The 12,836-nt window shown below is 52.2% G+C and overlaps 1 protein-coding gene across 2 annotated transcripts in view; it reads right to left on the minus strand.

Annotated features, from left to right (window-relative positions):
- Positions 1-1,084: 1,084 nt before the first annotated feature.
- Positions 1,085-12,836, minus strand: part of WNT11 (Wnt family member 11) — a 25,805-nt gene continuing 14,053 nt past the window's right edge. For both annotated transcript variants that reach the window (XM_019649321.1, XM_019649320.1), the window contains exons 3-6: positions 9,615-9,850; positions 7,620-7,897; positions 4,940-5,232; positions 1,085-2,007 (exon numbers count right to left, since the gene is read on the minus strand). In XM_019649321.1, the coding sequence (XP_019504866.1) occupies positions 1,833-2,007; positions 4,940-5,232; positions 7,620-7,897; positions 9,615-9,850 (982 nt within the window). In that variant the 3' untranslated portion in view covers positions 1,085-1,832. The remainder of the gene's footprint in view (positions 2,008-4,939; positions 5,233-7,619; positions 7,898-9,614; positions 9,851-12,836) is intronic.

Raw genomic sequence — 12,836 nt, forward strand, 5'->3', positions numbered from 1 at the left:
ATTCCTGGTCATGTCTTAGCGGCCTCTAGGGAAGGCAGAGTCCTCCCCTCAGCATTCATGCCTCCTCCCATGTGCACAGAAATTCAGTTTATAACATTCTCTTACATTCTTTGGCTCGTATGAGCACCCACAGCCAGACCAGTACAGGTGACTAATATTACTTCCATTTTGGGCAGCCTACCACGCACCAGGCCCCAGGATACTCTTTCCTTGTTCCTCAGGCTGCCCATGCCAGGAAGTAAAGCGGAAGCTCAGAGAGGGGCCACGCTGTGTGCACCGAGACCCCGTCTTTACTTGGCCATAGCTAGGACCCCCAGGTGTCTCTCATCTCCCTGGTCGTCACTTCTCAGTCTTTGCGCCTGTTTTCCTCGTCTTCTCCCTGACCTCCAGAGCAGAAGTGCCCAGGCTCAGGCCTTGGTCCTCTATGCTTTTTTGTTCCACCCTTAATGCTGATGCCCAAGTGTGCATCTCGGCCCTGGCCTCTCTCCAAACTTGAACATCTGCCCATCTACTCAGTATTTCCACTTGGGACCGAACCAACATCACCATCTCCACCCCCATCTCAGCATGCTTCCAAGTGCTCAGCCATAACCCTGGCAGTCTTTCATGATCCCCCGTTGCCCTCGCACCCCACAACCATAAAGAGAACAAATCCTGATGAGAAACCAGAGGGAGTCCACTGTTCTCTCCTCACCCACAGCAGCACGAGGCTGGAAGGCCTTTCCCAACCATCAACACTAATCTTTACCGCCTCCATTTTACGAATGAGGAACCTGAGGCCTAGGAGGGGAAAACGCTTCCCCACGGTCACACAGAAAATCCACAGGGTTAGATGGAACCTGTGTCTGCATCCCCAGCTCGCCAGGTTGGGTTTTCCCTTGAAGCTAGCTTAGCAGGTCTGACGACATGGCCAGGCTGTGTGTGCCTGCGTGTGTGTCCCTGAAGAACAAAGAATCTGCCAGCTGGGTTTATGTTTCAAGACGTCTGTCCTCGCCCTTGACCAAGAGCTCTTACAGGGAGACCAGGGCCAGAGCTGGGTGGGGGGAGTGTGTAGGGGGGAAGGCACATCAATCGGAAGCCGCCTTGCCTGGAAACCCGAGAGTCCCCGCCAGCCCCAGGATCTTCTGAGCTCACTTGAGGAGGCCAGAGACTGCAGGGGCGGGCTGAGCTTCTCTCAGCATTTATTTCATACAGCTGTTTAAAAAGCTTGTTTAAAATATAGATCATTATATATATATATATATATTTATATATATAAAATATATAAAGAGGAATTGAGGCGAGCCACCCCAAAAGAAAAGCTATGTTTTATAAATATTTCTGTAGCTCCCACATCCCAGAGGAAGAAAAAAACAAAACAAAACAAAAAAACATTTACAACCCAAGCTAGTGGTTCCATGTGGTGGGCCCAGCAGGCTCGACACTGCGGGGGCGGGGGGACCGGGGGGTCTCCAAGATTGGGTCTGCAGAACACTCTGATGAGGGCAGGCAGAACCGCCCCTCCCCCTTCCTTCCCGGGAGTCTGGTGTCTCTGGCTTGAAAGGTCAAGTCCATGTCAGTCTTGCCAAACCCATGCCCCTGGCTTCTTAGACCAGCCTGGAAGGCAGCAAGTGGGCACTCCAGGGCCGCGGGCTGCCAGGTTATTTTTAATCTTGTCAGTTTCCTTTGATGTCCCGGCCCTCCTTCTGTTTCTGGTGGCTTCCAAGTGGAAGCACAAGCCGCCTCCCATGCCTGGCATCTGGAATTCACAAGCAAAAATCCACAAGGTGTCTCCAGGCCCCTTGGCCGGCCTCTGAGGGTCCGCAGGAGTTCCCACAGGGGCAGGGCAGGCCTCACTTGCAGACATAGCGCTCCACCGTGCGCTCACACCTGCGGCAGGTGACATAGCAGCACCAGTGGTACTTGCAGTGGCACCGCTCTACCACTCGGTCTGTGTAGGGGTTGTAGCCGCGTCCACAGCACATGAGGTCGCAGCTGTCACTGCCGTGGGATGTCTTGTTGCATTGCCTGGCGGGGGGGAGGGGAGGTTAGTGAGCACTGCTGTTACCCACAGTCAGCCCACAGCCTCCCCCACCATGGCTGCAGACTCAGTCCCCCTTGGAAGGTGTCTTGGTCTTTGGGAATTTTAAATAATCCTCTTCCCCAAGGGTACTTCTCACATTTCCCTATATTTCTAATAGGTATTTATGAAAATGATAGAGGTACTTTATTTCTTGGAGGTGTCTTTTTTTCTATTTCTTCCACTTCTAAATACTTGAAGGAGCCCTAAACCACTTTGTTTAATAATCCCATCTTCATATTTAATCTTGAATTATATTATAACAAGTGTAGATTGTTTTTACTTTTAGAATCCCAGGATAAATTCTGAAGCAGACAAAATGGCACTGGGTGTGAGGCAAAGTGAGTGTCTGGCACACTGTTTATTGACAGGGAGGGTGTGTCACCCATTTGGCCCCTATGTGTCTGGTGCTGCTCACCGGTATTTTGTTATTGGAGGCATGTGGACTTATTTGCCCACTTTACAGATGGAGACATGCTCAGTGAAGGGCAGAGGCCTATTCAGTTCTCACAGGAGTCTGTACATAAGCAGGGCTTAATTAAGCTCAGGGGTCCTGAAGCCAAGGCCAATGTGTGCTCTCCCTCCCTTAGAAGGCAGAGAAACTAGGGGCTAGCAGGGGCTGTATTTCTTTATAAATCACTTGAGAAGACAGACATTGATGGTCTCTATAAAACCCAAATACCCTTCTGTTGCCACCAGCTCTTATGTCTAGTGAAGAAATATCTGTGTAGGTTGGCAGTTCCTCTAGCTGGGCTCAGCTAGACAGGGATGTTGTCATGGGGGCAGAGCTCATTACATCCAACCCCCTGCAGCCCCAAATTCCCTAACCTAGTAAAGCTCATGTTTCTCCTCCCCCAGGAAGCCTTCCTTGATGTCCAGGCTGGGTCAGGGCCCCTCTGGACTCCCCTCACCTCTAGTCTTCACTCTGTCACAATCTGAGCACTTGCTGTCTCTTCCCCTCCCCTGCACCTGCCTCGTGTAACAGGTGTGAGAAGTGTCTGTGGTTATAAACTGTTGGGATATCAGGGCTGCTTGTTACTGCAGAAAAAGTTGACTATACGATGTCTAGAAAGGCGTATCCCCAGGGGAAGGGCTGAGCGCTGAGCGTGGCAGGAAACCTGGTGAGGGGGGCATTCTGAGAAAGCAAGGAAGGCCACTGCTGCTGTGGGATGGGACCTTCTCATTAGTAGTTTGGAGGCAAGCCCTAGGGGTAGAGTGGGGGTAGCTGGGAAAGAAAAGGCAACCTGGCAGCCTGGGGGATGAGGACAAGGGGAAGGCAGACTGCCCTTCCCATGAGACTGACACTGCCTAGCACAGAGGAGCTGCTGGGTAAATATAATTAGAGCTCGCTCGCCAACCCTGCGAGGCACATAGTATCGACCCCATTGCACAGAAGACGAGACTGAGCCTCAGACAAACAAAGGGATTTGCTCAAGTTCCCACAGCTAAGAAGCTGCAGAGCTGGTGCAAACTGTCCTTCCCCGTCACGCACACACACCCACCCATGGATCCAGGGAGACCCTCTCTTTGCTCTGGGGTCCTCGGTGGGCTTTTCCCAGCCCCTCTGGGCTCTAGAATTCTCCTCTCCCCACCCCATCCTCATCACATCCACCATCGCTGCCTCAGCCTAGACTCTCACTCCTTGCTGTCTTCCTGGCCTGACCTGGTTCCATCTTCACTCTGCCCGACCGCCTCAATCTGGCCTCCAGATGGGAGCCTGGGCCTCCTCGCAGAGCCTGCTACCCTAGCCTGTGAAGACAGAACCCCCCAAATCAGCCCCCCTCTCCTGGAGACAGGAACGTGGGCTGCGGAGGAAGCAAGTGCTGGCTGGGCACCAACTATGTGCCAAACACGTTCTCAGACACCCTCGCTCTGGTTCAATATTCTTTTAACCCCGCAAAACACTCATTTTGTGGAATGCTATTAGGGGCTCCTTAATAAAAGAGTTCCACAGCCAAACACCTCTGGGAAACACGGCTTAGACAGATCCTTTACTGTGGGATTCCTCAGAGCCTTTAATATGTTCTCGTGCCTTGTGAATCATCAGAGAATTTCCCAAACGTATATGATTGCAGAACCTTCTTTGTTACAGCTTCTCAGGACTGGCTTTCTCCAGAACCATGTCTGGGAACTGCTGCTCCCCTGAATCCCCACCAGCCCCGACAGCACACAGTAGGTCTGCAGTCACCACTTACTCCCTCCCTCTCTCCTGTCCTGAGCCAGCTTCAGCAGCTATAGGGACCCCAACCCCGGCACTGAAACGGGACCAGGGAGAGAGAGCTGGGGCCCAGGAGGTGCATACACACATGTTGAGCGACATGGGAGTACTGTCTCTTACTGAATACAGGCAGACCTCCCTCTCCTGCTGCCCCTCTAAAAAGCAGTAGCCCTGGCTCTGCCTGCACTCTGCCTGGACTTCCTGTGTGGCTGTGGGCTGCGGCCACCTCCCGTTGTGCCTCAGGTCCTCATTTGTCCGATGAGCAGGTTATATGACATGTATCTTTCACGTTCATTTGACATACATTTACTGAGGACCTATTTTATGTCAGGCAACCTCTTTCCTAGCCTGTCTCCTAATACAGTCATTGTCTCTTCCCATCTGTCTCCCCAACTAGAGGGAAGATGGGATGGGGGCCTCCCACCAGCCCCCATTCCTGAGGGGCCCCTGCCTTGGCAAGATGCACAACAGCCATTCCCAGAAGCTCTGCCAGGGTACCCTGGCACCTCCACTCTGCATTCCTGGGGCCACCTCCCTCGACTGGGCAGAGACTCCATTCCCTAAATACCAACTGAGGCCCGCCAGTGTGCATGTCCCTGAGCTGGGATAGGGCACGTGCAACATGCTGACCCTTTCCTGACAGGGTGGCAGCAGGCCCTTACCTGTCTTGCGTCCCGTGGGAGCCCACCTTCTCATTCTTCATGCAGAAGTCGGGTGAGCTCTGCAGATAGACGAGCTCCGAGTCCTTCACAGGCCGGATGTCCAGGTCCTTGGGCACCAGGTGTTTGCGGGTGCCCATGGGTCGGTGCACTACTTTGGTGGCCGACAGGTAACGGGTCTTGAGGTCAGCTGCCACATCCCGAAGCTCCTGTAGCCCCTTCCAGCAGGTGCGGATGGAGCAGGAGCCAGATACCCCGTGGCACTTACACTTCATTTCCAGAGAGGCACGCAGAGCCTGCGGACAGGGGAGGTCATCGGGCTGGGTGGCCAGGGCCCCCTCCCGGGCCTGCCCCAGGTCTCTGCTCCCCACTCCCCCAAAACGCCACTGCCCCACCAAGTACTGGGTGCTCTCAGGTAGTCATCACCTGCTCAGGCCTCGAGTGACAGGGATTTTTGCTCTAAAGTTTGGGGGGGGGGCGGGCATTGTAGGTCCTCTGCTCCCCCTATAACCTGGGGGCAGCTGGGAGGGGCAGGAAGAGAGTGGTATTTTCAGGATAACAGATGTGATTTATACACCTACTGTATACCAAGTGCTCTAACACATAATATGGCTTAATCATCACCACAGCCCTTCACAGGAGGTCTCATTGTTTCTCCATTGTAAAAAGAGGGAATGAAGGCTCCGACAGGCTAAGTGTCAGGCCTAAGGTTGCACAGCTAGGAAATCTTGGAGCTGGGATTTCAACAGAGGTCTGAGGGCAATTCCAAAAGCTATGGCTTTTAATTGGTCCACACTTTTTCTCTCACACAAAACTGGGGCTCACTAAGAGCTTGCTGGAAAAAAAAAAGGGGGGGAGAAAAGAAGAGAAGGAATGAAGGGAGGGAGGAAGGGGTGAGGAGGAAGGAAGAAAGGGAGGGAGGGAGGGGCAGGAGGTGAGTGCATGAGGGGGTGTTCCCTGGCCTGGCTGGCCTCTCCCCTCCACTGCAAGGTGACCCTCAGCAAGCCATTTCACCACTCAGCACCTCCATCTTTCTATGTGTAGAGCAAACACATAATTGCCACCTTGCAGAGTCATTGTAAAGGGTTCATTGAAAAGGTTTTGTGAACTGTAAAAGTTAAATCAATATTGGTTTTAAAACATCAGTCTAAGTAATAATTTGGCGGAGGGGGGAGGCTTGGGCTTCAGGCTTGAAGAGACTCTAGCCCCAGCTTCGGACGTGACTCTGTCCCACCGCCTTTTTTGGGCCTCAGTTTCCCCTTGTGTACCTGAGGGGCATGAGTTAGAGCCTTTCAGTTCTGCCTTTTAACCCCCACCTCTCTGCACACGTCTCAGATCCCTATGTCCAGGCCAACCCTCCTGCCTGCCCTGCATAGACAGCTGCAAGGCTTATGGGTCCCTGGGTCTACCCCCTGCATCAAAAAGACGGGGAAAGTGAAGCACAGAGAAGGCAGAGACTCGTCCCAAATCACTCAGGGAGTTAGTGAGAGTGCTGACCAAGGTCCCAGGGCTCCTTCTCCAACACTGGTGCTAGGAAGTGGAGAATGAGTGAGTCCATTTGGGTAGAAAATCTGGAATTGGCTCAGCAAAGCCTGTGGAGAACCCAGGAATGAAGTGAACATAACTGCAGGGCTCATTCAGCCTCCCAAAGGCGGGGAGGTACTTTTGAGTCATCAAAGAAACGTAAACTATGTTCAGACTCAGCTCAGTCGTGTGCCAGCGCTGAACACATTGTATCCTCAATGCCATTTACCCCTCACAGGCCCTCCACTCAGGAGAGAGGGATTGCTCCTTTTTGCAGATGGTCCCTGAGAGGCCAGCTCCAATGTGCCTCACTTGGTGCCTCTGTAAAATGGGCCTCACAAGGCTGCAAAGAGGAAGTCATGAGATGCCATCTGCAGCCGACACTCTGCCCCTCCAGGACCCCGTTCTCCATCTGTAAGATGAGGCAGCAGTACCTCCTTCCAGGCAGTTTGTGGACCACAGAAGAGAAAACTCATCAAGCACCCAGCACAATGTCTGGCACACAGATTGGTGTAAAGCTTTTTTTTTTTTTTTAATTTTCAAAAAATAAAAAGGTCCATTCATTCACTCACCCAAACTTTTGTGGAATGAGGTAAGGAATTAAGGAAAAATTGATAACAGATGTTGGGGGGAAATGTGTTTTGGAGCCAGGAGGGACCTCCCATTAGATCCCAGTAGACAACTCCTTAGGTTGAGGCTCTGCTGCCCCACAGCCTTCTCCATGCCTCCTCCCACACCCAGCGTTGGCCCAGAGCCCCAGAGCCCCAGAGGAAGAGCCGAGGAACACTGCCAACGGGGACTCGAGAGCACCAAACCCTCCATTTTATAGATGGCAACAACTGAGGCCAGAGAGGAAGTGACTTGCATACAGAGCCAAGTGCCAGAGGAACTCAGAGCGCCTGACTCCCAGCTCAGTGCTCCTTGTTCTCTGCCAACATTCTCCAACCCAAATCCCAGGGGACTCCCTGGAGGAAGAGGAGCCAGGCAAGTCCCAACTGGCTGGAGAGGGGAGAGCTAGGGGAGGCCAGGAACATATCAGCATGGGTATATCAGGGCCCGTTCGTCCCACCTCCCTCCCACCACCCCCTCCATTGGGGCACACTGGGTGGCCTTTTCTGGCCGACTGGCACAAGCACAACCATCCGGGGTGGGTGGTTACCTGTCTCCCCACTTCACTGTTGTGTAGACGCATCAGTTTATTGGCTTGGGATCCTGTTTTTTTCACCTTCATAGGAGCATCGGAAAACTTGGCCCCCATGAGGAGCCCGTAGCTGAGGTTGTCCGCACATCCTCCCCAGCGGTTCCCGGGCCCGGGTGGCTCACCTGGGACAGGGCCGCAGGAGCAGCCGGGCAGGTCGCCGGAGGTGCAGGCCCGGGCGATGGCGTGGCTGATGGCGGCTGCCGACAGCGCATACACGAAGGCGGACTCCCGGGTCCCTGTAGGGAGGTGTGAGGTCAGCCAGGGTGGAATGACCCAGGGATCGTACCCAGCCCAGGCCTGAGGGCCTCCTCCTGGGCCCCTACCTACTTCTGTGAGGTTAGGTTGGGACAGCGGCTGCAAGCAGGGTGAAGCAGGTGAAGGATAGCAGTGGGGCCATTAATCTGTCACCCCCCACATTCTCCCACAAATACATTAGCTGACTTGTATACACACACACACACACACACACACACACACACACACACACACAGGCCCGCAGAGCCCCACACAGGCACGCCCTCACTCCCACACACTCACGATCCCATACTTTCCTCCACCTGCCCTGCACTCAGCATTAGGGGTTGCTTTAGAGAAATGAAGGCCCAATCTCTGAGCTCCACAAAGCACTTATGACCTGATGGGCAAGACAAGTGTGCAAAGAGCCTGCTGTGTGTTGAAATGTGTCCTTAAAAAGACCTGTCCAAGTCCTGACCCCTGGTACCTGTGAATGTGGCTTTATTTAGAAATAAGGTCTTTGCAGGTGTAATTGAGCTGAGGTCATACTGGATCAAGGTGCGCCCTAATCCAATGACTGGTGTCCTTAGAGGAAGAGAGAGTTTGGGATTCAGAGACACATACAGGGAGAAGGTCATGTGACAGAGGCAGAGATTCGAGTGATACAGCTACAAGCCAAGGAACACCACGGACTGCCAGCCACCACCAGAAGCTAAGCAGAGGTCAGGAGGATCCTCCCCTAGAGGCTTCAGAGAGAGCACGGACCTACGGACACCTAGATCTCAGACTTCTAGCCTCCAGAACTGTGAGACAATAGATTTCTGCTGTTTGAACGCCCCCACCTCCCATTTATGGTACTTTGTTATAGCAACCCCAGCAAACTCAAACAGAGCCCAACGTCTCTCGGCTGCGGGGTATCCTGGTCTTGGGTCCTCACCCTGGTTCCATCTCTTAACTAGTAAGTCACCTCCTTTTCTCAAGCCTCGGTTTCCTTAACTGTACAATGGGGGAGGGCGGTGATAATACCTACCTCTCAGTCTATTTCTAGAGTTCAAATAATTCAGGAAGGGAGGAAGCTTTGTCAAGTGCTGCACAAACATTAGCTGTTACCGTGCAGGGAAGAGATTAGATCCATTAGGGCATTTCTGCCCATCAAAAGCCTCTCTGTTGTACATGTGACCCCCAAATCCACCCCAGAAGCCACCTCCTCCAGGTAGTCTTCTCCACAGATGTTCTTTTGTACCCACATCACTCTGGGCATCCCACAAAAACTTCAGTCAACCTGATTGAAAATAATTTGCAAACACCAGTATGCCCCAAGGGTGGTTCTGTCATTCCCATTCTATACTCCCATCCCAAGAGCCTCTCTGGCATTATTCATTTCTTCATTCATGCATATGGTACATGTGCATTTGTGCTGTCATTCAGGCTCCTCTGCACTGGTATATTCACTCACTATATGTTTATTCATTCATCAATTCATGCCTAAATACCCAGATCTATGATTAATTCATCCACCCATCCATCCATTCACGCCTGTAGCCTTCTGTGTATCCGTCCATCATCCATCTATTCACTCACCTACCCATCACATATCCATCCATCCATCCACCCATGAATTTACCCACCTATCTAAACACACATGTGTTTATGCCTGAATTCATCCATCTGCACCCGCATGCATTCTGCAGCCCCTGGCAGCCCCCACTGGCTCCCTACCTCTCTCCAGGTCAAGCAGGTAGTTGGGGGCGAGCTCGATGGAGGAGCAGTTCCAGCGCATGTCCGCGAAGGCCCTGCGGCAGGCCTTCATGACCTCACGGGCAGCGTGCACAATGGTGTGCATGAGCTCCAGGTTGCTGCGGCACAGCTGCACCTGCGCGGACACCAGGCCCTCCAGCTGCTTGCAGTGTTGCGTCTGGTTCAGCGCCAGGGCTGCTGGCGTCTTGGACAGCGCCCTGCACACCATGGAAAGGCAACAATAAAGAAAGGAAAGACAGGCGCGTGAGGGGCCCCTTCGCCTCCGCCCTCCTGGCCTCAGCTGCTCCTCAGTGGGCCCAGGAGCCTTTGCTGGAAGGAGCCAGGAAACCAAGAGGCCAAGAGCCATTCCCAGTAGAACAATGGCTCCCCCTCCCGCCCCCCTGTGACCTTGGGCACATCACTATCCCTCTCTGGGTCTCAGGCCCTCATTCATAACATAGGGTCATGACCGCCATCCTACCTAAGCTGGATAAAATGAACAATTTCTCAGTTTGCAAGGCACTCACATCCATTGCCTTGATTTAGTTCTCACACAGCTGTGAATTATCATTACTCTTATTTCATTCATCACTGAGTACTTACTACGTGCCAGACATTATGCTAAGTACTAGGTTACTATAGTCATAGTAGTAATAATACCTATTATTAATTGAGCACTTACTATATGCACAACCACAGCCCCTAGCAGCCCCCTCCTAATAAGTTAGGAGTCTCCTATCATTACTTCATTTAATTATTACTCATTTATTAGGCTGTAAAGTCCCACATACACACAAGGTATTGTTATTAAAGAGCCATTCATTTTGTGATAAATTAGACATAGCCATTAACTTGCTGTGTGACCTTAGATAAATCACTGTCTCTCTCTGGACCTCAGTGTGTGCACCTATAAATGTATTTTCCAGAATGGGTTCCAGTAAAACACTCTGAAAAAAAGGGATCCATGGTCAAGCACATTTGGGGAACATAATATACTAGTACCCCCCTTGGAGAGTCACAATGTACATTTACATGTTAAAGGCCCTGAGAAATGAGGCAGCAAAGCAACAGGCTTGATTTTGTTTAGCTCCTAGTCTGCTAAGCAAAAAGCCCTTTGAGGAGTGCTGACCTCATCCATGCTTTGGGAAATGCTGGCCTAGGGGGTGTCTATGAACCCTGGTGATGCTATAGGACCTGCTATAGATTCTGGCACTGAGCACTGGGATTCCAAGACTTGAGGAGCAGGGGGTCCATCCTGGATCAGCCTTTTTCCCCAGGCCTTCTCTGAGGAGCAGCCTGCATCAAGCAGCACCTCCTTTAAGCCCAGGCTAGAGGGACCCCACGGCCTTAAAGGGTTCCACACAGACTCGCAGCCTGCCCCAGGGCAACTGGCCCTCAGCAACCCAGCAGAGACCCTGGAGAGACCGTGATTAAGAAGAGGCCCGTCTGTAGCCACAGTGCCCACAGCAATCCTCACCCAAGGTTGGGGCTCAGACCGTGATCCCAGAATCCCCAGACTAGTGTCAAAGAACAGCAAAGGCCTGGGTAGATTCCTGTCACTTCCCTGTGACATTGAGCAAGTCATTTAACCTCTCCTCTCCCAGCAACTTCCCAGCATTATCTGAAAGATTCCCTCAGACAATGGGCATCATTGCTCTGCCTGGATCTGACACCCAGTGGTGAGTTCACGGTGATGGAAGCTCTATGATTACAGCTTTAGTGTTCTTTTCCCACCTGCAGGCAGCCTCCTATGCCCACTTACTCAAAGCCAAGGTCTGCCACCTGACATTCAAGGCCCCTCCAAACTTGGCTCGCTGACTTCTCCAACCTCTCATCCTTGTACCCTGTGTGTCCTAATATCCGACCACACCAGGCTTCTGCTTCTCTGACAAGGACTGTCATACCACCATGGCTTTGCCCAGGCTTTTCCTGATGCCAGAATGCCTTTCCCCCTGCTCTTGTACCTAAATGAATAAATCAACTTGATCTACTATGGAAGATATATGTACTAAGCACCAATTTTTCCCAGGCTCATTTGGTAATGAACATGACATAGATTCTTTCCTCAAGGAACCCCTAGCCTAATGGCTGCATAAGCCTATCAACAGTTATAAGACCCAGATGTCCCAGCTCATGGGCTGACCCAGGGAAGAGCACAGGATTTGAGCATCAGCTGTGTGACCTGGGTAAGTTACCCACCCTCTGTGGGCCTCATGGTCCTCATCTATTGTAAGAAAATGGTCATTTCTACTTCAAAAGGTGATGACAAGACTTAAATAATATCATGAGTGCAAAGCATTTGGAACATCCATAAGTGGGATCCCCCTGGTTGTTGCCTAGTGAATCTTGGACCAGAGGGGATAGAAAACATGGGTTCTAGCTCAAGCTCTGTCCTCTATGTGCTGTGCAATTTGGGGCAAATTCCTACCCTTCTCTGAGCATCAATTACAAAATGGGGCTCCCAGAAGTCTTACAGGGACTGAATGAGATAATATGTGCTATATTAGGTACTAATAGGTTGGTTTGCTTCTTCCTGCTTCTCACTCTCTGCCATGCCCCATCCCATCCTACAATCCCAAAATGTAGAAATCTTCCAGAAGCCCAGGAAGCAGACTCAGGCTAAATGGGCATGGCCCGCTGTCCACAGTTGGGGCAGCACACACAACCCAGGCTCTCTGAGATCAATGTGGGTGTCCTGGGCAGTCTCCCCTCACTGTGACCCCTGGCATATCCCCACCCCACGAACCATGAGAAGGAAATGTCTGGTGTACCTGGATGTCAGCATCCAGCACACAGAGCAGACCTCAGGCATGGTTTCTTGACTGACACGGAACAGTCTGTTCCTACTTGGCCTTCTGAGCCACTTGAGGCCCACCTACACCCGGACACCTTGAGGGAACCTGTGGGTTGACTTCCTACAGCCCATACGGGGTGAGGTGTGACCACCCAGAGACAAAGGCCACCCCCTCAGTTGTGACCCCTCCTCCAGCAGACACTGGCCACATGTGCAGCCCCACGTGAGCACAGCACTCCACAGTTTGCAGAACTTCTCATGCCACGCCTCATCCCATTCTCATGGGCCTGGAATAGCTTATTAGCACCCCTTTGTACAGAGGAGGACACTGAGGCACTCCAGTGCCCGGTTGCTCTGCCTCCTCCTGACACCATTCTCCCACAAACCTGGCCTCCCCTTCCTGGGCCCCC

The sequence above is a fragment of the Hipposideros armiger genome, unplaced genomic scaffold (assembly GCF_001890085.2).
Source record: "Hipposideros armiger isolate ML-2016 unplaced genomic scaffold, ASM189008v1 scaffold_132, whole genome shotgun sequence".
NCBI classification, from domain to species: Eukaryota; Metazoa; Chordata; class Mammalia; order Chiroptera; family Hipposideridae; genus Hipposideros; species Hipposideros armiger.